General features: G+C 41.1%; 1 protein-coding gene across 2 annotated transcripts in view; it reads left to right on the forward strand.

The window, feature by feature from the left end:
• The first annotated feature begins 552 nt into the window (after positions 1-552).
• LOC150085082 (polypeptide N-acetylgalactosaminyltransferase 14-like) overlaps positions 553-27846 on the forward strand; it is an 83622-nt gene continuing 56328 nt past the window's right edge. Inside the window, exon 1 of one of the 2 annotated variants that reach the window (XM_090375753.1) lies at positions 553-769. In XM_090375753.1, the coding sequence (XP_090231879.1) occupies positions 659-769 (111 nt within the window). In that variant the 5' untranslated portion in view covers positions 553-658. The remainder of the gene's footprint in view (positions 770-27846) is intronic. The other variant, XM_090375754.1, reaches the window with a different exon arrangement.

Below are 27846 nucleotides of genomic sequence, written 5' to 3' on the forward strand. Positions count from 1 at the left end.
GCTGAAGGATGGGAGTAAAAAGGTGGAGGAAGAACATCAGTGCGTTTCGACAGGTGTCTTTTACGTAAAAAAGATTTGACTTACTCCGTCATACCTCTACATTTTACACAGAAAAGTGTGCGTGTGTGGGGAGGGTTGGCGAGCAAAGCGATCAGGGGGGGAAACCCACTAGTTTAATACTATTATATTTAAAAACCACTCTGTACCGCATGGTGGTGGGATTACCCAATAAAGCCTCAAAGGTTGCCTTTTAATATCCAAATGGAATAATATTTTCAGTTGTTATAATGAACTTTGGATTCCGACGGGTTAACAGGTGCAGAGTGTCCTCTATACTTGTCTATGCAGGTTTTCATTCACTCACCTGTCTTGAGCAATCTTAGGGCGTTTATTTACGACATAACAGCGTTAGCAGACCGGTTTATTGTATGACGTCTGCATTCACTTTTTCTTTACGAGCGCTAACAGTCTGCAATTTGCATGCTCACCGCTGCATTTATGGCTTTTCCTTAAAAACTGGACGATACCACAGTAATCTGTTCATTTGTCCTGCCTCGTTACTTCCGTCTACAATGGACTCTCCCTCCTAGACTTCCGTCTTATCCGGCTACTCTTTGGCGGCACGTTCGGCAATATTCCGTTAGTGGTGGCTGGCGTGATGAGGTTGAGACGCTATGTGCGTGTCCTAGTGCTGGCAATCGGTCTGGTGACGGCGCTTTACGTGTTTTTGTCGGCTGGATTCGGTAGCGAGCGACGCCGCAGACGAAAGGTGAGTTCAGGTACCGTGACATAAGATTAATGGAAAAACTGTGGTAGGAAAAAAAAAAAAAAAAAGTAAAGCAGATAATCGGTGCGGTGACAAGGGGGTGTTCAGGTGGCTTCGAAATGTTTATTTATTTTTTCAATCAAAAGAAAGATAAGCGAATGTCTCTCCATGTTTAGTTCGAACTAGAATGAAAAGCGTTTATTGTTTGTTCTGTTTTTCCTTTTAAGTTTCTGTAATGTCCATTGTTCGTGAAACGCGATAAGACAGTTTCAAAAGGTCGCTGATAAGTGCATATGACTAATTAATGAATTACGAAATTCGAAACCAAGCAGGACAATGGCAACCACAGAAGTTAGCAGTTTCTGCACACTGATCTACAGTATATCCATCGTATCAGAAAGCAAGCCTAGTGAGCAATAATAACAACAAAAAAAAATTGAATTATAATAATACTCTAATGTTATTAAAATATTATTTTTATTTAATGTTTATTATTTTTTATTTAAGGTTTTTAATACAAAAAGTCATAACCCGACTTGAGCGACATACAGCGAGAATATAAATTTATGAAATTGATATTTTATTTAGAATTTAACACTTTTAATACAAAAAGTCATGTCGACTTGAGCGACACTCTGCGGGAATATAAATTTATGGAATTGTTATTTTGTTTAAAATTTCGACTGTTTTCTGTGTAGTTAGTATGAAAAGAAACAGTTTTCTTTTTTATATAGGAATGCATAATTTCGTGCAAGGGGAAGGGATTAATCTTGGGGGGAACGCATGTATTAATTTATAACGGAATAATTTTATTATTCCAAATTGTAGATAGACTTAAAAGCTCATGCTTTCAGTGTTAAATCAGATAGAAAGCAATTATATTGCTTATAATTGAGAGAAAAAACTGCTCAGCTTTCATCAGCGATAATTACATCACATCACACGGGGAAAAAAACCGTGTGCAGGCACACTTGCGTAAATAACCCAGAAGATATGCACGAGAATTTCATTATACGACGTTTACAAAATAAATTCAACTTGCTTACCTTTTCCTCTCCTGTGTAACGTGATGCGTGTTTTTCAATTTCATGGTTTAATATACAACTACAGCAAATATCGCGAGGAAGTGTAGGAATAAACTGCAAGAAAGAAGGTAATTTAGTGTGCAACGGTTTCGGAATACTCTTAACCTTCAGATGTCATCTATTTATTAAAGTAAAATGACAACAAATCAAATGATGAAAACGGAAGGGAAAAAGTAACGTGCAAGAAAAGGGGTTTTAAGCCTCATAGAAATAGGAAACGTTTTCAAATATTTCTTTTATTTATTTACATATTTTTCACCCAGAGGGCACGCAGGTCCTAAAACTCACGCGGGAAAGTTTAGAATATACGCTGGATTTTATATAAATTTGAAAGGCTTCGTAGTAGAGTAATTTCTTACAAGTAGTTGAGTTAAAAGTACACTCGATTCAATGTTTGTTTATTGGGTGAAGGGAACTCAATGGAGAAACAGCGGACAGACAGTGAGAAACAAGTCGGAGGAGAATTCAGAAGGAATATAGTGAAAGGTATTTGTTCAACAGGTGATGGAGAATCGATAATGGAGCTTTTAGTACGGTTCACGAAAAGTGACCAATGGAATGTTGCCATCTTAGAGAAGAGAGGGGAAATTTTAAAATGATGCAAAGCAATTAATAGTTTCACCAGTAAAAGACAAGGTGAAAACATAAGAATATAATAAATTTTACTATAGTCTAAAAGGTGTCCATATATTGTAATGTATTCTATAATCCGTTTGCTTATTGGGTGGGATGAAAATCTGAATTTCTGGGAGAGAAAAGCAGACAACTCTCGTCCAAGATCAACTAACTCTGCTACTTTTACTACAACTGGAATTGAAGCGACATAATTTTCAACTAGTTTCAAAGTATATGTTGTTGTCGAGCAAAGTGGAAGAGAATCGAGATGGGATTGGGGTTCCACACTGTCGAACAAAGGATTGACATAATTGCAACTCAACAGCAGTACGGAATAATTACAAAGAAAAAATCCCAGCAGATCACAGGATGACGGCTTGAGGAGGAAGTCATATGAAAAGCGGTAAATGTATGAGAAATATCAGAATATAGAGAATTTATTTGGTTCACCTTGTCCAAGTTAGTTTCTAAAAAATGTGACAAGACTAGATTTAAAACAGGTGGGTTTTCTGGGAAGAAAGGCACATTAGTGTTTATAGGAAAAGAGTGAAAATAAGAACTTTAGATAGTTCTACCTTCGCAGTTCGTTCCTAGCAAATAACTATTTTCATGAAGAAAAGGGTAGGTAGGGAAGATGTAGAGACTAGGAATAGTCGCCTTTAATACAAGAAATTACTGTAGTTGCTGTAAATAGTTATGGAGAGAATGTGGGTGCCCGGGAGAACACTTTGGAAAAATAGTAGTAAACAGCTTAATTGTGCCAAGTAGAAGATTAACCGAGACATTCGACTGATTGATTAATATAGGAATTCTGGGAGATCCTATGAACTGTTTGAGACAGCTGCCAAAAGTTTGAAATAGGGATCGAAATGGAAAATTTTACAACGGGAAACGTTCGTTAATAAAACATTTTTTAATAATTAAAGATTTACATGACATACATGGAATTGATGGAGGCGTTCCAGTGCGCTAAGGTCTACTTCGAGCCTTGATTTGGAAGTTGTAACTTCAGATTCGACTGCGCAGAGAAATTTTGAATAATTTTAATTCTCTCCTTTCAAAAGGAAGGCCAAACGAGCATATTAAAATGTGGCACGGAGGTAATTGGCCATAGTTTCAGAAGTCAGGGGAAGCAGTTCAAACAGATTGAAAAACTGACTTAAGTCCCTCGAGATAGGGTGGTGGATAGCTTCACTATACCCTCGCACCGTGTGGCTTCGAATGCTGTCACCTGCCGAAATTGAGAACTACTTTCAACCAGCAAGGGAAGAACTTTTCTAGGAACATTTCGGAACTTGGAGCGGAAAGCCAGAAATTATTTTTTATGCAATGGCTGAGTTAGCTAGTCTCTGGTGCAGTTTGATGCTCCCTTCACCTTGGAACTTCGGGTTCGCAACATTCAAATTAGAAAAACGACGTAATATAAGCATTTAGATGCCATGTATAATCGCAACTAATGGCCTTAGCTTCTTCAGAAACTTGCACAAAATAATGTTCCTCAAATACCAGAACTCTATCCTTCTAGATAAAACTAATCACCCCCGTAAAGATACTAATGGAACATTTTCGCACCAAGCTTCACTCACATATTGAGGATCCCATTAAAGCACTTTAGAGAGCCACACCAACCTAGTATCCTACAAATCAAATACTCCACCTCTCGGGCAGGTTTCTACCTACTTAATGCAGTACACAAGTTCTCGAGCAATTCGTAAAGAAGATACCAGATTTTAAAAACTTGAAGCACCCCACATGAGCTTTATCCATCCAACAACCCAATGCCGGCCAATCTTAATTTAACCACATACTTCATAATGTCAATTGCTAATAAACGCGATCTTTGCTTGCTTTATTATTGTTCTTTATTTTAGCATTTACGCCAAGGTAGTTAAGGTCATGATGCGTCAGTGTATTGTGTCCCCAGTTCTCATATTAGCTTAAGGAGAAGTAATGCCTAATCACACGTGTTAGGGCACTGTTAGTAATGTTCTAGGTTGTGTTCGTTTCTCTGTTCAGGAAAACATACCCTTCCAAGATATCCAGTAACTTTTGGTTTATCTTGTAAATAGAGAGAGAAGGAAAGGATAACCAAGGCATCTCAGCTAACAAGCACTTTCCTTCAGTGCTAAACTTAATATTTATGAATTACTTTAATGAGAAACTTGGAAGATTCGTGAATCAGGATAGTAATATTGGCCTACACACCAATGCCTCATTCCCTGATTGCCTTCAAGTCAACATAAGTGAGGCATTTCCGTGCGACATGTGATTATCGTCGACATAAAACTGTCGCTAGTAAAATTAACAGAAGTCATCGTGGATACTGAAGATGCAAAGGTCAAGGATTCCGTGATGCAGCCAAAGATCTTGGACAAAATAAAAAGGGTTCATATGCAGGAACAGCATCCATCTGCAAGTATTTGCCATGCGCTTCCTAATGCGTCGAATTCTGTGGGCGTACAGGCGGCGTCTAGATGTCCAGAGGTGATTGCTTCCTTTGGACTGCGGGAATGACTTACAGGTTGTCTTCAAAGTCTGAAAAATGCATTGACAGACAAATGGCCTCAGTCTAGACACCCGATTGCATTACACAGATTAGTTTCATAATCTGTAATGAAGACCTGCCCGGTCTGAGGAAGTTTTGAGTTTATTCCTTATCTTAAAAACTCAAAAACAAACTACTTTCAAATTATAATTTCTCTAACTCTAAGTTCATGATTCTAAGGGACTATTTTCATTTCAAGATAAAAAGAATTCCTATTCTAAAAGTTTTATAATTTTCGAATCGTATCTGCTTAATGCTTCACAGGTGATTTTCATGTAGGGACGAGAGACACCAGGACGGTGCAACGGAATTCTGTAGTACGCTACCCTGGGGAGCGTTATGAGTTGTTAAGTTATGAATTTTAAGGCAACTAAAGCCATAAGGCATTGGTGTATTTCTGTAAATATGTGTATTCTGCGACGTTATCCGCTTTTTTAGGTTATGCTAAATAACCTACTAATTACGTCACTATATGAGGTGACTTCAACATTTATTATTTGTTAGATTCTTTAGACTTTTTGTAAAATTAATTAGCTGAAATAAATTCGGATCATCTAAAGGAAAGCAGTGTCGGGAATATAGGATTGGAATCCAAATCCCGTTTTAGAGGAAGTGCGCCCCCCCCCTCCTTCTACAGCGTGGCCAAGTTAGTCTCTGGGGAGAATTTCATGGTTTTATCATCTAGCGACTCGGATTTTTTTTTTTTTTTTTGTCCAGCAAACCGACTGAATAGTACACTGCTCGATAAAATTAACAGAACTCGTAGAAAACGTGATGTTACTCGTGCAGCTTACGATAAAGCTGGAAAAACTTGGTATGGTGGTGTACCATAGAATAAATGAAATAAGACAGCGAAAAATATTCGGACAGGTATAAAGGACATTTATAGGGGTTGTCTAAGAATTACCAAAAAGGTCACATTACAGAAATCGATATAAGATGCGTGAAAATATGATCTCATGACATCAGTACGGCTTATGATCCCCTCCAAAGGCTAAACAGGCCTGACGGCGAACCATGCTCGATATAAAGGTGTCTAAGATTTTGTGGCAGCAAATCCCATTTGTCCCCCAGCGCAGACCTTAGCTCATCAAGTGACCGAGGAGTTTGCTGTCGGCGTGCAATGCGTCGCCTGTATCTGTAGGCTAAAACGGGACTCATTAGAGAGCAGAACTGTACCCCACCTGTCAAGGATCTAAATCACATATTCATGGCACCAGTTTTGACGAGCTCTGCGGTGGTTTGGGGTTCTTGGGATGTAGACATGTATAGTATCTTATGTAGGATAGCTGATTATAGGACATCGTAGGGTTCTGTCTTACTGTTAGAACTAGATAGCAGTCTGTTCTGATTGATGTAGCCCTCGGCCAGCTCTTCTTGTAATGTCTCCTGAAACTGCTTCCACAGTTCAGAGACGACACAGTAAGCCAAAGTGCCAACTCCGCAGGAGACTGCCAGACTTGAAGTCGTCCACCGGCCCGCCACCTCAAAGAATCACCTAAATGATGTTGACTTGCCATCCTGAATACTGGAGATGTGGCTGTCCCACTGATAAAAGCCAAAAAACGGAAATGATGTGGTCGCAACCCGTGTTTTTGTAGGCATGAATAATTTGCATAATGTGCGGCTCTGTAAGTTTGCAGATCGATTTCTATTGGATACTCAGAATTTGCATGCCAGGATGCTTATTATATCATATATTCGTCTTCGGCGACTGTTCACAATAATATATTCATGAAAAACGTTTTGTTCTATTAATTTTGTCGAGCAGTGTATATACTATTACAGACACAACGAACCGATGCCTCATAGTCTTAGTTGCTTTGGCGTACTTACCGACAAAGTTGTTTCAATAACAAAACAGAATTATTTCCCAGCGTGTCAAGCCGCTTTATGGGATGCCTGTTAAGTTAACCACTAAATATTTTCATACCCATGATATTCCATTACTAATTTTTCCTATTTATACTTTAAAAAATTTGCGTTTTTCCAACTTTTTTCTGAATATCAAAGATATCGTTATCTCTTTGAGCTTTAATTTTATCTTCGAAACAAGAAATGGAATAGACAGGGTCCGGACAGAAAGCGGAGAGAAAGGCATCTGGTTCTTGATCAGGAATTGATGGACAGATAGGACAATGAACGCTTTTCAAAAACATCTGTTTCTGAAGCCGTTAAAAAAAAAAAAGTTTTCAGTCAAGGGAGGAAGAAGTAGAGGTTTCGTTATGAGTTATTCCGGGTTTTTCAGCCAGCAAAGCATGCAAATCGGCTCGCAAACACACTGATACAGGTATAATACTCAATGGTACAATATGGTCTAAGTAGCTGATGCGCCTAAAATAACTATCGGAAATAAATAACTTCGTCAGGTATTTACAATTTTGTTTCCCATAATAAGGTATGATATTTTTTTTTTTCTCCAGAAATAACTGGCGCGTGCCCTCGTGGGTAGCACAGTTGGTAGGATCGCCGTCCTCCCCACACCGAGTGGAAAAGACCTGAGTTCGATCCCATCGATGACGTGAGCAATTTTTGTGTACCTTTATCACAACGTGGCTGAGTTAGTCGGTCTCAGGCGAAGGCAGCATGGTTGTTTCTCCCGAAAACTCGGGTTTTTGTCCAGAAAACAGAAAATAGACCTCAGAACACACGAAATATACAGACAATATACACGGAGCAACATGGCCTTAGTCGCTGATGCTCCTAAAACCCAAGAACAACATCATTTCTACTAACAAGGTAGTATAAATGAATCGTTTAATTATATCTCAAATCGTGAATACCTTCACAGCGAGGGGTTGTCACAATTGCAACAACAGGGTACCTGCCCACCCACCGATGAGTAAGCCAACAAACCTCGAAACGGTGCCATGTGGGTGGCATCGTTTCGAAGGTATCCGCCGAGAATAAGTAAGATTAGACTTGTCCACTGGTGAAGCGTTACTTATTCAAAGCAGTGCAATACCTCGGCCACTCGTTGTGAAGGTATTCACAATATGAGATATAATTAAACGATGCATTCATACTACCTTGGTAGCAGAAATGGTGTATGTGCAGTAACAATGCATAAACCAACCTCCTTCATACTCTTAGGCATTTAGCCAAGAAATATTTTCAGATGTCTGTAATTGTTCTGGGGTCAGTTTGCTGGATGAAAAATCAGTTTCCAGAGAAAATAAAAAAACTATGCTACCCAGCCCGAAACCGCCTAACTCAGACACGTTGTGGAGAGGATGTTGATTGCATCCACTGTGCAACCTCGAGGACAATCAACAGCCAAGGCGTGTCAGAAAGTGGATAAACTTATTTCGTCATGTTACACGCTTTTAGCTATCTTGTTAAAAACACGAAATTCGATATTTATTATCACAAACAAGCATAAAGTCTCAATTCTGATTTACGACTAATGTTTATGGCAAATCATATCAGATGTTTGAGCAATCAATTCCTTTTAATCTGTTCGGAAAGACTTTTCTCAGCTCCAAATTCGAAGATGGCGTGAAACAACCTGGAAGATTTTGCAATTACGAAGTTTCAAGGACACCTCGTTGAAATGGACCGACTAATCACCGTGGTGGTGTAAACGACCCACAGTGGGTGGCTCATTTCAAGAGGGCTGTTCTGAAGATCTGAATGTGGCATCTAATAAATTTCACCATGGGAGAATGCTCTTCGCTACGAAGGGGAGTTCGCAATCATTAATAAGTCGCCTGACAAACTCTGTTAATAGCTTCTACCATGAGAAATCTTTCATTAAAAGCGTGTAAAATACTCGACTGACAGGTTGGTAATTTGCGGAACATCTGTGTCTGCCTTGAGGCTGGCATTGCTGTCATCCTTGAAGTGGAACCTACTAACCAAATCGAAATGTTTTGTAAACGTTTCTACTTGCGGCACAATGGAGCAGTCCATTCGTGAACGAGGGAGTGATGGATAAAGAACCTTTCCTTGAAAACAAGAAAACAAATTTTCGTGCAAAGCAGTTTCCTTACTAAGAAGTAGTGCAGTTCGTTTGAAGGCTACAGAATATCCATTGGTGCTGTGGGTTGAGGATAACAGTTAGGAGGGGGAACTTAGTACTTTGGACTAATCTGTACTGATCGCGCATGTACACTACTGCCAAAAGTAAGCGGACACCTTGTAGAAACTGACATATTTCAAAAACCTCTTATTGGTATATAATATTTAATGTGTCAGCTCACTTTTGACATTAACTATACATCGTATACTTGCCGGTAGACTGTAAACCATTATTTGATAACCGAATTCTTCGTGCCAGTATTCAATGAGGACCGACGGGATATACGTGCCACTCTTCTCAGCGCCCTCCAGTCTATTTCCGATTTCTGTCAATTTCTACGATCGACCCGAACGTCTTCTGGCTGTAGGAGCACCTTGACGTTTCCATTTGGTGATTACGTCAACTACCATCGATGTAAAAGTGTTGCAATTTTGCTGAAATGGCACGAACAGATGATTGCTCATATGCCATCCTGTGATGACTCTCGTTGAAAGACGCTAAGCTAAACGCTTCGACCCATCTAACACATTTCGTTTATCGGCTTACTTCTAGCCAATGCAATTGCTCTCATACATATTCCAGACATGCGAATGGTTCATTTTTCCTAAATCCCAGGGGTGTCGGTAATCTTGGCAATATAGTATACTTGAAAGATATCTTATTCCCTATATGGGTCTTCCTTAGCAAATAGGATTTTCTACGTGTAGAGCAATTAGATTGGATATCAAAGCAGAGGAGTGGTAGTGGCTTGGATTTATTCAACTTTCCTATATTGGAGAACAGTTCTGACCTCAAGGCATGACCTCACTACCCCGAGTGATCTTCTAGGACAGTTCACTACAGTCGTACGACCTCCGTTATGGCATTTGGTGTCGATCTATTGATTTTGTTTGTCCTCCATACATCACGACGAAGGTTACATCATTCGAAGCACGTGGAATGTCAATTCTTCACTATCTCGCGAAGTCTCCTCCACACAAACATCAGCGTGCCCACAACACTTCATATCATTGAGGTCACTTATCATTCGAGCACAAACACCAGGAAGAGATTAGCGATTCATTTCAAACGAACGCTATCTCTTTTTCCCTTTGGTGGTTTCAGCAATGATTTTCGACTAATTATAGTGTTCGCAATCGTGATTTCTAAAGACCAAGCTCCCCCTGGTGGGCATGCTGCCGCTGCTAACGAGGCTTCGTGCCGTATGGCAGGTGGTCGCCGCATTGCTCCAGTCGCCTAGAGTGATAGATCGTGCTGGCGGGCTTTGTAACAGGTCAGCTACCTTAGCAACTACGGTGACCACACTTGAAGAAGCAATTTTCTCTCAATGCAAGAATTTTAGTCACGCCAGTGTATGCAATTCGCGTAGAATGAACACTGCGTGTAAATTTGCATAGAATATATATTTAAAAAAAAAAAGAAGTGTGTTGATGATGCTTAGGCTGTTCTGGAATGTTACAGAACACGACATGGTAAAAGTGCTTTAATTATATGAATCTTATGTCAATAAAAGCGATTATTTACGTTACACTTTTGCCATACTTGTACATCTTTTTCTCGTCTACACGGTTTCGACCTGGTAGTATTGCTAACCTCCATGAATTTGCATATACTTCGCCTTATATTAAAATTTTATCGATCCGATAGCTGTTGCTTGATTGGATGAAAAACCACGTCTCCTCCAAATCTCCATCGGGTCACGGTAAATAGCAGATTTCTAAATCTTTCATTAACAAGGGATGTCAGTCTGGGGTTCTGGATTCTTCCCTCGTTCCTTTTTTAATGGCCTTCGTATTTAAGAAGGCCCGTGTGAATCCTCCAATAACCACCTGGTTATTGGAGGATTCACACGGGCCTTTTTAAAAGATAGAAGTTCATTAATGTGTATCAATAAACATGTACTTATTATGAAACTCACCACCGTCCCCCAAACTTAGATTGATATTTACTTGAAGGCTGTCAAATGGGATCACTGGAAGCGGGTAGTATTAGGTAGTTGCCGCCGTACAGTTCACTGGCGGCACGCCACCTGGTAGATGCAATTCCTTCCTTTCATCACTATGACTTCCTGGTGTTAGTCACGCTATCATCAATTACTGCAACAGCCCCCACGTGCTGAATGCACACGACAATCACGTGATTTTTACTATTCGTACTATGGTAAAGTGGTCATAATAAGGAAGATCTATGCAAATACTTGCTGCCATTCCTATATATAGCACACGCATATCCTACATCCTTTTCCTCAATCCTGGTCTACCTTATCGTGCCTCGTTCCGTCGTTTCTAGGTCGGATGAGTAGGGAGGGAGGGGGAGGACGAGTACAGTTATGGACAAAATTACGTGGAAATACAAGAAGCGCAACCGCACACTGAAATCACAGTGACAAGTTTATGAGGAATTAAAAGGAAATTGGACGGCGATATCTAACTATTAAAAAAAAAAATCGTCACTGTGACAACCAGCTGTATAACTCAGACAAGAATCCTTCATCGGGTCGAGTCTTCAGAAATTTTGCTGGTCGTGTGCAGAAAAGGTACGATTAGTTTTCTGGACGGTTATTTTTTAAGGAGACTCAAACATCCTTTTTTGATTTCTGAATTATCTCTGATTATGATGGTTGGTTGTTGTTGTTGTAGGATTTTAGACGCATCAGCAACATGGGCTATATTGCACCGTATATAATGTATTCAAATTGCGTGTGTCCTGCGGTCGGTTTGTTGGAATAAAAACCACAGTTTCCAGGAGAATAAACTATGCTACCCTCGCCTAACACCGACTAACTCAGCCACGTTGTAAAAAAGATTTTTATTGAAGGAATTCGAATTGAAGTCTTCTCCACCCGGAGTGGGGAGGACGTTGATTATACCAACTGTGCTACCCACGAAGGCTCCGAATATATATATATATATTTTTTTTTTATGTGAACCCCAAACACGAGAGGTATTAGAACCTTTAGTACCGTGCTTGGGTTGGAGGTTGAGAAGACGAAAGAAGATATTTGTTGACAGTGGACTTGAACTTCTGTAGACTAATTTTCAGGAAAGACTTATGAAGGAAGGTTGTTCCAGAAAACGGCAGTTGAATGAATAAATGAGGAAGATGAAAAGTTGGTTTTGTGAGTTTGAAGTTGGACAATAAATGGATGTTGGCTGGTGGTAGCACGTGTTCGGACTGTTTTGAAAGAGAGAGCGGGAATTATAGAAGCCAATTCAGAAGAACAGTGCCCATGAAAGTCTCTGTATCTGTAGAAGAGGCATTCAGCAGAAACAGTACGTCTATGAGAAAGCGAGTGGAGAGACTCTGTTAGAGATGAATCATTAATTAACCTAACTGCCCTCTTCTGAATGAAATCAAGAAGCCTGAGAGAGGTTTTGGGGGCACCACCCCACATGTGGGAACAATATTCCATGGCAGGGCGGATTTGCGATTTATACAGAGTGAGCAGCTGTTTGGAAGAAAGGTAATGCTGAGAGCAAAAGAGAAAACCAAGTTTTTTAGATGCAGAGGAAGCAATATTTGTAATGTGCTTGTGCCAAGAGAGATTAGAAGTCAGGGTAATCTCCAAAAGAGATATATCATTTTGCCTAGAAATCGGAGTGTCACTAAAGATAAGCATAGGAGTAGAAGAATCCTTTTTGCGAGATATAAGACAAGACTGAGTTTTAGAAGGGTTGAAATCAACTAAGTTGTCTTTGCCCCACTGGAGAATTACCTGGAGATCGGCATTTAAGGAATTGGTAGCGGATATCCGAAACATTGAAACTGATTGAGCTGGGCAAGGTTTCTCAAAATGGAAAGTTGAATGCAATGTGCTATCATCGGCAAAACTATGGATAGGATTTCCAGTTAATGGAAGAAGGTCATTAATGTACAAGAGGAAAAGAGTGGGGGAAAGAACTGAACCTTGGGGGACACTGGCATTAGTGGAGAAGTTAGAAGACAGAGAGCCATCTACCATCACCCTCAGTGAGCGATCACAGAGAAAACTGGATAACCAATTACTAAAAACAGTTGGCAAATCATAAGATGGAAGCTTGTTTAGAAGACCTTTATGCCAAACACGATCAAAAGCCTTTGAGTTGTCAAGAGCAACTACTTGTGTTTCACCGAACCTCTCCATTGAATTAGTCCATAAATGGGTAACATAAACCAGAATATCACCAGTAGATCGACACTGACGGAATCCATACTGGCGATCGTTGATCAGACGGAAGGTTTCTAGGTAGTTTAAGAGTTGGCGGTTAATTGATTTCTCCATTACGTTAGAAAGAGTAGAAGTAATTGCAATGGGACGATAATTGGATGGGAGGGATTTGTCACCCTTTTTAGGAACTGGCTGGATATGAGCAAATTTCCAAGCAGAAGGAAAAACACCTTTGGTATAAGAAAGTGAAAAAAGGCAGCAAACAATAGGAGTAAGTTCAGGAGCACAGATTTTGAGAACAATTGGAGAAATACCATCAGGACCTGGAGCTTTCTTAGCATCGAGATTCATCAAAATCCTTCTGATATCCTTTTGACGGAAGACCACAGGAGGCATTGAATGGAGCGTGTTGGGAATGGTGGGAGGTGTTTTACCAAGATAATTAATACATGAGCTGGAAGAAAAATGGGATGCTAGAAGGTCAGCTTTATCCTTGGCTGAAGGGACAACAGAACCATCTGGTTTGGACAGAGGTGGGAGCGAGATGGGCAAAAGTTGCGGCCAATAGCTTTGGCAAGAGACCAGAATGCTCGGCTACCATATGATGTTATTATATCATATTGCTTATTATGAACTTTGCGCTCAGTGCTTCGGAATTAGAAATTGAATCCACAATAAAAAGGAATCTTTCAAAAAAGAAGTTTCCCGAAAATTGCAGATATAAAGAATACCAACTTAGAATTGCATGATGAATGCAATTCTAAGTTGGTATTCTAAGCGCTGAGCTAAACATGAAAAATTACTGTATAATTTAAATAGCTTATCGACGTACACACAAAATCGTTTGTACTTTCATTTTTTTACTATGCGGATTTAATTCTTGTCACCCCTGCCAATTGTGCCAGTGCAGTAAGCAAAAGAGTTTTCTGCATCTAGGGTGGACCCGCGCGGGATATCTCAGACGACTGCTGTCAATCGTCAGTATTACCCAACTCGACTTCATAAATCATGCTGGCGGACGGTATGTCGTTTGAAACTAATCTTGGTGGTGTGGTTCTGGTGTGCAGTTTCCTCACGTGCGTCTGAGCGAACGCTTGTTCTGGCTTCTGTGCACTGTCAGTAGAGCGAGATGTTTTTATTTCTTTTAAGCAGAGTGAGGGTTACTGGGATAAAGTAACACTTCCTAGGAGCGAGAGATTTTGAGTGCCAAGGTCGACAGGGGAGGAATACTCAGGGGTTTGTCGCTAATATATTCGAATACCAGAACTTTCTCCTTGACCTCTGTAGGCACTCACTGTTTACATTCGATATACTCTAACTGACGGCAGTTCCTTCCGGCTCGCGTGGAGGTTAAACTAATTGACAAAAGAAGAGGGTTGGGGAAGAGAAAAAAAAAAGAATAAGGTTGGGGGGGGATGGTAAAACTGAGAAGCTTACAGAAGAATGCAAGATACTGACTGAATAGCCTAAAGAAAAGCCTTCTGCCTTAAAAAGATTAAAAATGTTTTGTTATATGAGCTATCAGATTCATAAACGGCCAGTCAAAGTAATGGTTAATAATTTACATTTTATCAAATTTTTGAATTTTTTAACAAAGAAATGATCAAATTTATATAGACGATAAGTTCCCTATGATTAAGGTTCAATATTACTCCTACTAACAATCAATCGTCATTCAAATCGAATATCACTGATGCTCGATTTAAATTTCCGAAGATGGTAATTTCAGCCAAATGCGTATGGAGGAAGATTGTTCCAGGATACAGAACTACAGAAACGTAAAAAGGTGTTGGAAGGTTGACGAATTTCTTGGATCTTTAGAAGAAAGTTGACCAATTCTGGATGCCGACTGAAAATTGTCTGTAGAATAAGGTTCATTTACCAAAGGGAATAAGTTTATAAAATTGCAAGCTCTCGATAAGATATCCGTATGCGAGACCTTATAGAAAGCAAAAAAAAAAAAAAAAAAAATTGAAACCTGGATTGTGTATTAATCGAAATACCATAGTTTTTTTTTTTTTAATGAAAACCCCAAACACGAAAGGAATTAGAACCTACAGTACTTAATACAGTGCATGGGTTGAAGGTTGAGAAGATGAAATAAGATGCTTGTTGACTTTAGACTTGAATTTCTGTAGATTGCAATTTTCAGGAAGTAGGGTCACCCCTACTTCCTGAAAATAGGTTGCTGACAGGTTTCGGCACGTGTTCGGACTGCTTTGCAAGAGACGGGGAATTACAGAAGCAGATTCAGAAGAACAGTGCCCACGGAAATACCTATATAAAAGGCATGCAGCAGAAACAGAACGTCTATCAGACAGAATGTTAGGGCGGAATCTAGAACATCAGTTCAACTCCGCCTTGTTTCATTTTGCTGCTACAGTAACTCTGTAAATAAGACAGTATGTATGTACTAGATTTGTGCGTATTTATGTGTTGTTCTGGCCTTTTGGCTACCCAGAAGTAGCAGTCACCTGGAGAGCTGCTTCTGGGTACTCGACCACACCACGGGAAGGTGGGCCAGTTCCAGTAGAAGACTCATACGGTCTCCACAATTAGAGACTATAACCCCCGTGGGTGGGTTATAGTCTCTAATTGTGGTTACCTACTGCATATGGTAAATTTGAGAAAATGTACCTACTGCATATGATAAATTTTCTGTTTATACTCCGGCACGACAACCAAGTCAGTAGAGTTTACAATGAATCGTCAATACAAATATTTATCGTATTTAGTAGTCACGGGCTTGAACCCCGGTCCATCCAAGGAACGCGTGCTATGCACTCTCGCTCCTGACCACTGGGCTACGTCAGGCCTTAAAGTAGTTGGGCCCGTTTCCTCTGAGGACTGTACTGGAGGAAAAAATATATCTAGAATATTGGAAAGAAAAAAAAAAAAAAAAGCATTGGGAGATAGCAGGCACTAAAACATCTGGCTGTCACTTCGTCTTACTGGTATTATGAGATTTGCATATTAACGAACAGTGATTTTTCTCCTTGTAAAAACTGCTGATGCATAGTCCTGAAATGACTGGAAGGCTTTACAATCAGAGAGAAATACCTCTCCACTCCCAGGAGTAAAATTCTGGATGTCATCTTTAAGCTCGGTTCTATAATCATTCATATAAAAGATGTTGCTAGTTTTATCTTATATCACTATTATTGATAGGGATATGAGTATCTTCTCACATCCAGGAGCAAAGTTTGGTACTGTTGCCTTAAGAGCCAATCTTAGGTCCTTGTAAATGGAGCATTCAAAAAAAAAAAAAAAAAAATGATGTTTAGGTAGGTGGTAGACATCAGAGTGCCCGGCACATGGATGACTGGACCAAGGGTATCCCAGCAGAACATCGCCCAAAGCATGACACCGCCGCTACCGGCTTGTTTTCGTTTGTATCCAGGTGCCATCGCTTCCCCAGGTAAACGATGCACACGTACCCGGCCGTCCACATAGTGCAACAGGAAACGTGATTCATCGGACTAGACGACCTTCTTCCAATCACTCAATGTCCAGTTTCGATGCTCGCGTGTCCATTGCTGTCGCTGGTGTACCATGATTAGCATGGGCACTCGGGGCTGCCTGCGGCTACACAGCCCCATTTTCAGCAAGGATCGATGTACTGTGTGTTGTGACACACAACACACAGTACATCGATCCTTGCTGTGTGTTGTGACACATTATTCCCGTCAGCAGCATTCCAATTACCGGCTAGTTGCGCCACAGTCGCCCTTCTGTTGCCACTTACCATCCGGGAGAGCCTTCGCTCACCTTGATCATCAATGAGCGAAGGCTCTCCCGGATGGTACGTGGCAACAGAAGGGCGAGCCTTCGCTCACCTTGATCATCGATGAGCCGGTCGACCAACACCTCGCCGGCGGTTCGTGGGTTCCCCCTCCTCGGACCACTTTCGGTAGGTACTAACCACGGCTGACCGTGAGCATCCTACCAGCCGTGCCGTTTCGGATATGCTCTGACCCAGTCGTCCGGCATTACAATTTGGCCTTTGTCAAACTCGCTTAAGTCCGCTGCCTTTCCCATCTGAAGAACAAGAGTAATACTGATTAACGGAACTCAGTATCCTCTATATATTAGAAAAAGAGATCAAGTTGGAATCGTTCCTAATAACCTGCAGAACTGCCGTAGAAACAACTGAATCTTTCGCCTTTATCTTTGACTACATAGGTTTCTTTGGATAAAATCTATTTTAATGGTATTTGTGGTCAATGGTTGCTACTGGATCCCTACTGTCAAGTTTTTGATACAGTTAGGCCCTCTAGTGAGAACCAGATCGAGAATATCAGTTCCCCTTGTATACCTCGAATACAGTGGGATAAGTAGCAATCATTCTGTTTGTTCAAAAATTTGTTATGTAGTGTACTCCTGGTCTACGTATTCCGGTCTATAAGAGCTGGGTTACAGTTGTCTGAGATAGTTGTACTTGCTAGCCTATTCAAATTGCTTAAAGAGATTTTTGTCATATACCTCAGGGTCGTTTGGCGTATAACATACTCCTACTGTCATCTTCCCTTTACTGCAAGTCATTTCACACCACACTGACTCAACAGCGGCATAACCTGATCTGACTCAGACGATTTTTGTTACCTTCAGACAAATTTTGATCAGAAGCATCACTCCCCCACTCCTCCGTCCTTTAGAAGAATGAAGCACAGCGATTAGTAGGAAGTATACTATGAGGCATTTAAGCAGTCATTATGGCCAAAGGTAGGCAAATACGTTTAATTTCTCTGCAGAAATATTCGCACATGTTTTATTTAGAACATATGTAATTATTTATTTTGGCTGGTGCAGCAAGGGATTCGAGCTTCCTTGCACCATATGGCAAATACTAATTTGATAAAAGGTTAGCAGATTTAAATGCTTAGTGGATTTAAACCTGGAACTTTCGGGGTATACGTTGCACTGCCTCCTCCCCATTACCAAACCACAGTCAACAGGGCGGATAACATTGTGGTTATAATTAATGTCTTCCCCACATCGGGTGGAAAAGGTCCAGCTTCGAAAACCGTGAATAACGCAAAGAACTTTTACGAGCTGTTATCAGTCCGTGGCTACGTCAGTTGGTCTTGGACGTGGATAGCAAAGGTTCAACGGGTTTTTCGTTCAGCAAAATAAGCAAATCGACAGAGAACACCCGCAATTTATGGACATAATACACATGAACAGATAGCGGCTCTTGGAAACCACAGTCTTGTAAATGTTTCGTCTATTCAGCAATGAAATGGAATTGTATAGCACAGCCGAGCACCATCTTGTATGAACCATCGATTTCTCCACGATGCCAATAACAAAAAAAAAAAAAAAAAAAAAAGGACCAATGACTTCTCTAACCTATAACATACACCATTATTAATCTCCGAGCCTTTGGGTCTTTGCGTTAATTTACATAAGAATGTAATTTATCAGAAAAGACTAGATGCTACCGACAAAACACGCGCCCGTTCTGGATCGTCCCTCCTGTGAGTTGAAACAGCTTTCAAGGAGATGAACGCTACTTCAAAATATCATGGATACGTTTCGGAAAGACCCATGGTTATGCGCCTCACTAACTACAAATCTATATAGATGAGATTTGTAATGTCTTAAAACTACTTGCACATTCGCACAAAACAATGCTTGTTTTTTTTTTTTAGAGAATGGTACTGATTCCTCACCTGGCTAACCGCTCCCAATTTATCCCCCGACCGAAGGAGCTAGTTCCGCACTTGATAAGCAAAGTAAATATTTAACTTTACCCTTGACCCACACACCTGTTATCTGACCTGACAAAGTTTACTCCATCAGCTTCGTTCCAGTTTCCAGATACATCTAAAACTAGCGGACGGAATTTAACCCCGATAACGGATGTCTCTTCTATCCACACCCTTCATCGTCTGGGCCTTGATTCCAAGGTTCGTTACATCATTTAATATTTCAGTTTTACGTAGTATGTTGCTAGCCTCGTTCTATTGGTCCAGGTCTCTAAGGTTCGAAGTTCGTAGAAGCAAGAGTCACGGTTAAAAACTCAGTGCTCCGACAAGATATGGAGCGTTTGTATTCGATTGTATGTATTCTAAGCAATGATGTAAGACTCGTTTCAACTATTAAGAGAGCCAGCCCTCTTGGGTAGCTCATTTGGTAGGATTGCCGTCCTGCCCACAACAGGTGGTGGAAAAGACCTCAGTTCGAGTCTTGTCGATGACGTGAAGAATTTTTATGAGCCTTTTTGACAATGTGGCCGAGTTATGGACTCGGGCGAGGGTAGCATAGTTTTTATCCCTGAAACTCGGGTTTTTGATCCAGCAAAACAGAAAATCGGCTTCGGAAAACACGTAATTTACAGACAATATACTGTATACGGAGCAATACGGCCTTAGTCTGATGCTCCTACAACTATCATCAGAGAGTTATAGAATTTTCATTATGGGACTGGACACCTTCTTGGGAATCAAAATAAATCACGAGTTCACTAAACAAATGTCCAGTGAAGAGCAAAAAATATTAATCAATTAGCACATAGGTTACTGCATATATCCTTCAAATATTCAGGTAACATCTGGGTCACCAGTCATTCTCAGTGATCTGCAAGAGCAGATCATCTCAGGAACGGGTCACGCTCGACTCACTCCGCTAGTTGCGTTCAAAGGTCTGCAGAAAGTGATAGATGCACCGAAGGAACCGCCGATTTTATCTGTGCCAAGAGATAAATTTCAGGTTGACGCACTGCAGTCTCGCAGTACTGGTTAATAATTATTCCTCCATCAGATATGGCCTTCCGTATACATTTACTCTAAGATACTAAACCTGTATGCGCACACTGAATCTTGAATAATCACCCCGAAGAAGTAATTCGTTTGTCTGATATCCACCACTAACACGGATTTTTTTTTTTTTTCTTTTTTGCATATGGATTTGCCCCAGCTTTAAATATTAGAACTATGTGAACTTGCTTAACAGATAATGGACATTTTCCCTGTCAATCTTCTCTTAAGCAAGTCCTAGAACAAAAGCTGAAGAACTTAGTAACAACTGACGTGTTATCAAACTGTCCTTGCAGGGGCTGGCACATTTTTTTTTGAACAAAATGACAGGTAAAGTCGAGGTCTCGGAGTAATGCGATCTTTTAACTGACCAATTGCTTTAATGACCTCTCCATTGAGGTGGGTATTAAAACTGATGCAGTCATGTCGTGGCAGTTCGGTACTATCGGGTAAAAAAAGATTATGAAAGCAGGATGGAATATCTTGTCGAAGGTACTAGCTAGAGGAGGGACGTTCAACCTTTTTAAGATAGGAGCCAAAACAGATACGGCTGAAAGTCGGAGCCCTCAAAACCAGTTCCTTACCATTTAATTTTCGTTAAACACATTTGTATATACAATTTTTTTTTAATTTAATAATTAAACACACGAAAATCCAGTAAGTATTACATAACACTAATAACATTCCTATTATATGGTTGTAATAATATTGCTAAGTTCTGAGGAAGACACATAAAATGTGAGAAAGTACATAATATTTTAAAAAAAATCGAATACAGTGTATTACAAACGCTAAATTGACTCTATATTCTATGTTACACTAATTTTGACCTCGGGGAACTCAAATTCTAAAAGGCTGCTTACATGGCCGCGGGCCGAACAAATCGAAGGAGTGAGCCAGCCACGGGTTGGAGAAACCTGGGCAAGGCATTTGCTTTGTCCGCTGGATTCATGTACAGTTTTTTGCCTTCCGAAACTAGGATTGGTATTCGAGATGATAACCTTGAACAACTTCCTTATCTCACACTTTCTGGTTTTTTTCACCAGGAAGTTTGAGATTTTTCCCAGTTTTAATTTTTAATATATTAATGGTATCCAAAGTACTGCATCCTAGTTTCCATCTTCACATGGTTTCTATTTCGGAAAACAAGAAGGAAGTCGGGAGATTTGGATGAGATAAATCGTTTATGTTCCCGATTCTTTAATACTCGCAATCAACCAAATGGAAAAGGTCTGAACTCGAATCACATCAACCAGATGAAAACGGGCTAAGCTCGAATCCCATCAATAACACAAGGAATTTTTGTGCTTTTTTTTTTTTTTCCATAATGTGGATGAGTTAGTTGGAGTTGCATGATCCTCAGGAAAATCTCGTTTTTCGTCTAGCAAACAGCAACCTGACTTGAGAATACACGCAATTACATCCAGGAGGGAAGGGGGGGGAACTCTCTTTACGAGCATTCACAACCTAAATTTATTGGTTCAGTATGGAAATTTATAGGTGAAAAGTACGAAGCAAAGAAGTCGGTGTCGGATTTAATGTGCCAACACATTAAGAAAAACAAAAACTAATAAGAAAATGGACCAACAGAACCGTTTAAAGGATGCGATTTCAGCTTTGATGGATTGAAATACGAAACTTAATCTGATCAACCACAACAGGGTTTATATCCCGGTGAAGTAAGAGATAAGGTGGATTTGGATTTCAAATTTTATTCCTCAATATACAGTACACTACTTGACAAAAAAAAAAAAAAAAAAAAAAAAAAAGACCACGTAGTAAACGTAGTGTAACTTGTGCAGCATGCGATGAAGTGGGACAAAATTTATTATAGTGTACCATTAAAAAAAAAAAAAAAAAAAAAACCGATGAAATGAAGAGGCAGTGAAAAACTCTGGACAGATATAAAGGACATTTATATGGGTTGTATGAGAATTACCAAAAAAGATAACATTACAGAAGTCGATACAAGGTACTAGAAAATATAGTCACATTACGCCGTAACGATGTCATGTGACTAACGGCTACACTGCCTGACAGCAGTGGACCATGCTCGAAATAAGGGTATCTATAAGATTATGTGGCAACAAATCCCATTCTTCCATCAGCGCTCAATAAGTGACCGAGGCCCACACATGTTCGATCGCATATAATTCTAGTTATCGCGCTGGACACAGCAGGCCGGCCGTTGGATATCTTCAGTTTCAAGATGTTCTTCCACCACTTCAGCTCTACATGCAGTGGCGTTGTCCTGCATGAAAATAAAATCTGGGCCATTCGCAACCCTAAAAAGTAGCACATAGGGTTCGAGGATCTGTTCTCAGTACCTCTGCGCAGTTACCGTACTGCTATCAAAAACCTCTTCATAGAGGGGTGCGGCCGTTGATCATTATTCTGTCCCACACGAGAACACCGCCTCCATTGTAAGTGTCCCTTTCTCTGATGTTGGAGGGATGTTCCTCTTTGTCTCCAGATGATAACATCTAGAATCTGTTTGTAGGCTAAAACGGGACTCATCAGAGAACAGAACTGTATCCCATTTTTCAGATTTCCAAGTCACACGTTCATGGTACCAGTTTTGACGAGCTCTACGGTGGTTTGGGGTTAATGGAATTCAAAATTCAAATTATTATATTAGGGCCACCAGTTTATAAATTATGTCTGTAAATTGCGTGTTCTCTTGTCGATTTGACTGTTTAGCTGGACGAAAAAAAACCCAGTTTCTCGGGAAAAAACCTTGTTATCTACTCCTGAGACCGACTAACTCAGCCACGGAGTGAAAAAGCCCATTAAAGTTCCTCGCGTCATCGACGGAATTCGAACCCGGGCCTTTTTCACCCGGTGTGGGGAGGACGGTGACGATACCATTGTGCTACCCGCGCAGACGGGGTTAATGGGAGACAAACCACTGGCTTCTTTGCGTAGAGTTCACTTGAATTGCGCCTTGTTAACATGTCCGGTTGGAAATGTTTTCACCATTAGCCGCATCAACCTTAAGAGGCAGTTGATGGTAGGACGTCGTAAGGTTCCATCTTGCTGTTAGAGCCAGCTGGTGATCTGTTCTGGTTGACGTAGCCTTCGTACGACCTTGGGCAGCTCTTCTTGTAATGGTTCTTGTATCCTGAAACTGCTTCCATACTGCCGAACACTGCGTACACATTAATCCAACGTGCCACCTTCGCCTGTTTGGTTTCAAGTTGTCCAACGGCCCGGAATCTCAAAGAGTCATCTAAACCAGTGCTAGTGTGAAAGTGTGGTCCGGAAACTATTTGTTACCGGTCCGCAACGGATTGGGAATAAAAGAAACTAGTTCTTCACCACAGATAGTTTGAGAAGCATTGAATTCTAGACGACGATGACTTGCCATCCTGAGTACTAGAGATGCGGATATCTCACTGAGCAAGGCCAAAAAATGAGAATGAAGTGATGTGGTTGCAACTCATGTTTTTATAGGCTTGAATAATTTGCATAATGTGCGGCTCTGTAAGATGGTACATCCATTTCTATTGAATACTCGGAATTTGAATGCCAGGATGTCTATATTAAATATTTGCCGTCGGTGGCACTGTTCACAATAAAATATTCATGAAAAACACTGCTTTGTTAATTTTTTCGAGCAGTGTAGCAATTATAAATACCGCAAAAGTTCTACCTGAAATTGGCTTCCACCTCTGAATAGTTTAATGCTACTGTGGTTAAGCGTTTGGTTAAAACTTCTTGAAGTCAGAAGTTTATCCATCTTGGAGTTATACAATTACAACATAAGCAGGCACGTTGCAATACTTACGATTGCTGTGAACATGGACTAGCAGCTTCTCTGGGGTGGGTGGGGGAAAAATGTCAACATCGGTGTCAGTATGTATGATTTAGGGCCCGTCACTCGTACACGCCTCGTATATTTGGAGTACAAAGGCCGCCAATGCCTCGGTGCTGAATGCCAGCTGTGAAATCTGCGCCAAACCTGTCTCACGACGCTCCACTTGAAACACCGATACACGACACACCCATTTTGAGGCTTACGGCTGTTTTGTTCGACGAAGAAGGCATTTGAGGTCGCGCTAGTGGCGTCTGTTTCGGAGTGTTACCTCTGGCGAATTTTTTCCTCCTCCTTTCTGCTTTTTCCAGTTACACTAGCAATAGAGACGGGATCAACCCCTAAATAACCTTCTCCTCACTGTCGGCGAATCACCAAGGAATGGGGAGGGAGAAGAAAAGGGAAGTCGGTCGCACATTCCTTTGCCGTAGTTGGAGAAATGCTCGGTCTCTTAATCCCGCTGGACAAGCAGGTTTCTGGAGGTCGTTTGACTGCGACCTTTCGGCGCTAAACAGATGAACACTGATGCTGACGATAATAACCATTCTTGACAGTCGCCTGACGAACAAATTTCGGTGGTTGAATGAGCTGGGAAGATTAGCAGCTTTGGAAATGGTCGCGCAAACCATAATTGCAGAACTAGAAAAGTTGAAATTGCACCCTTCTAAGCTTGTTGTGGTAAAAAGTACAGTGAGAGCTTGAGACTTTTAACTTGATAATGACCTACCTTTAATATGACTATCCAAAGAAAGAAAGGGGGAAAAAAAATCAAAAGGAAAACACATCCCGCTCCAAGAAAGAAAAAAGAGCAAAAGGAAAACAAGGCTAAAATTGTCGATGCATACCTTAAGGACAAATATGATTCAATCCATTTAAAGTGCATTTCCAAAAATCACATTATATCAATCAGTCGTTTTTCTGGCACTTTTATCCGTAAATTACATAAAAAGGTTTTTCAATTAAAGGGTTAATTGAAGAAAACATAAAAGATTTAAAATTAATACAAAGTTCGCCACAGGAATTGCTCCATCCAGAGGCAGTCCATATATTTAGCTTAAAATCGCGCGATGGAACGTGCATAAGGAAGAAATAATTGCATCTGCAAGTCAAAATGGACTCATTTATTCGAGTAGCAGCAACAGCCACACTGTGCATGGACCCTACTGAAGTTGAAACCACTATACATCAAAGATAGTGCATAAAAAAAAAAGTGGCGAATACCACTGCGTCTGCGCAGCGATATTCAGTGATTGGAAGAATTTCTAACGTCCTCTTCATTCGAGACTATAGTTAACCGATCTCAGGCAAGGGAGTAAGCTTTTTCCTTTCAATTATTCCAGGTGTATTTTCAGCCCGCACATGAAAATTGGCCCTTTAAATGGCCGATTTTCATGCGCGGCCCGATTTTCATTTTTCGGCCCGCACATGAAAATCGGCCCTTTCTGTGCGCGCGCGCGCGCGCGCAGAAATTTCGGCTCGAGCCGAAATTTCGAAATCGCCGAAAGCTAGGCCGTCTTATTACACTTTATTCGTACGTCATAAAAGAGACATCACGTCACGATTTTGTTTTCAGTCTAGGAAACAAACGTCACATGGGGCCGCATCTCGTAAATACAGATGTTTCTGGACTCGAAGAATTTCGTGTTTGATCAAAAGAACCCTCACAAGTAGCGAGGATTGATAAAAAAAAAAAAACATTGGCAACATTATGCTCTTTATAAATCGTTTGACCATCTTGGGGTGCATTCAAAGTACACTGCCCTACCACACCCCTCCATGGATGGGGAAACGGGTCCGATGCATGCAACACGTCACAGAACCTGCTATAAATATGCACACTGGGCTTCGACAGACAATTGAAAAAGTGGGCATGCAAGATGACACGTTCAACAGAATTATGACTTCCAACGTGGAATGATAGTAGGATGTCAAATAAGCAAGAGTTCTGTACGAAACATCGCAGTCACACTGGGGATCCCAAGGTCAACGGTTACTGAAGTCATATGCAAATGGAGAGGAATGGGACTGAATCTACCAAAAAACGGCCTGGTAAATCCCGAAAACTAATAGAACGGGACAGAGAGAATTCTGTGAAGAACTGTGCGCTAAATCGTAATTTGCCATTGTCTCAAGTCACACAAACCCTCTTGTGAGTATTGGGACTAATGTCAGCACTAATACAATACGAAGGACACTCCTTGAGATGGGTTACAATGGTCGTGAAGCTATTGACGGGTTTGAATCTAGTCTATGACGCGAGGAACTTCAGTGGGATTTTTCATTCTGTAGCTGAGTTAGTCGGTCTCAGGCGTAGATAGCAAGGTTTCCCCCCCCGGCAACTCGGATTTTTCGTCCAGCAAATCGACCATAGAACACACGCAATTTACAGACATAATACACAATGCACGGCAGATGAATCTAATTATTCGGGTGGCCTAATATGATTATTCCAACGATGCTCCACCCAATAAAATGGCTTTTATGTAGCAAGTGTGAGGAAAACAATATTTCACAGTTGTTTCAGCGTCCTGATATGAATTTCTCGGAATAGTTCGGGACAAGCTGGAATACTGAATCAGGACGAGACAGCTCGGTCAACTTTGAATGCTGCAGTGGCGACAGCATTCAAGAATGAATTGCTGTAAATTCTACCTAGCAGCCACCGAGAACTGGTCCTATCTTCCACAAATGATGTTTGAGAGTCATGTCCATTCAGGCCAAAGGTGGGCCCACACATTATGTTAAATATTTGTCAAAAATTTAAAGTACTGATACTGTACATCGTCTGTTCTATAAGAATTTATTACAGTATACACAGAGCGTACAAATAAAGGAAGAAATATATGAGCTTTCGGCTATATGGTAGCCTTCATCAGAATTAAAAATACATGAATGGCAGTTGGAATGAAGATGTGCACTGCCAGGTGCGTGAGACGCGAGGTTTAATTGTTTGTTGACGTCTGTGGCTGTGACGCATGATGACGTGGCCAGCGCTTGTCCAATGATAGAACTACTGACTCTGTGATCGGGTTGACTTGGCAACCACTGTTCCTGTTCAAGGATTTATCCGAAGATTTTATATTTAACGATTCCAACCAGGTACGTTTTAGGTAATGGTGGGATCTGTCTACCACCACGACATCGCGGTGTGGGTCGATGTCGTGGTGGGTTGTCCAGACATGTTCGGCGATAGCTGAGTGTTCTATATCCGCTAAACGGATCGCTCTTTTGTGCTCCGAGAGACGTTTCTCGAGTCGACGTCCAGTCTCTCCAAAGTAGCAGCTAGTGCAGTCACGGCAAGAGATGCGGTAGACCAAACCGCTCTGCAGAAGGGTGGGGACAGGTGTTTTCACGTTGGAAATGAAAGAACGCAGTTTCTTGCCTGGGAGTTGGATGCACTTTATTCCGTGCGTTCTCAGGATTCTACCGATCTGTTGTGACAGGTTGGGGTAGTATGGGATGAATGCCCTCGTGGATGGCTCGTCACTGTTGGTGTTGTAGCTGGTCGTCACGATGTCACGTGTCTGTAGATCACACCTGTCGAGGACGTCAATGGGGTAGCCACACCTCGTAAGGTCTACTTTGACCCTAGTGACCTCTTTGCGTCTTTCATCAGCGGAGCTGGAGTGTGTCCAGGCGCGAGTAAGCAAGGTTCGGGCAGTGGAGAGGAGGTGGCCTCGCGCGTGTGCTGACCGGAAGTTGGTGAACTGGCCAGCACACATGGGCTTACGATAAACTGTAGTCCTCAGGTATGTGCCTTCACGTCGGACAAGTGTGTCTAAATATGGTAAGGAGTTGTTCGACTCCAGCTCAATCGTGAATTTTATGAAGGGCGATAGTGAGTTGAGGTATGATAGAAGTCGCTGACCTGAGTCTCTAGGGATGACCACGAACACATCGTCAACATAGCGACACCAAAAGGCGATGTGATCTGGTGCGTGTGCAAACGCACGTCCCTCTAACTCCTCCATCACGATGTTTGCTGTGACCGAGCTGACAGGGGAACCCATGGCCGTGCCATGTATCTGCTGGTAGACTGAGTCATTAAATATGATCGCACCCCCTGTTAAGCACAGTCTGAGGGCGGCGGAAATG

Source organism: Mastigoproctus giganteus, chromosome 6, assembly GCF_048544385.1.
Source record: "Mastigoproctus giganteus isolate SK-2022 chromosome 6, ASM4854438v1, whole genome shotgun sequence".
NCBI classification, from domain to species: Eukaryota; Metazoa; Arthropoda; class Arachnida; order Uropygi; family Thelyphonidae; genus Mastigoproctus; species Mastigoproctus giganteus.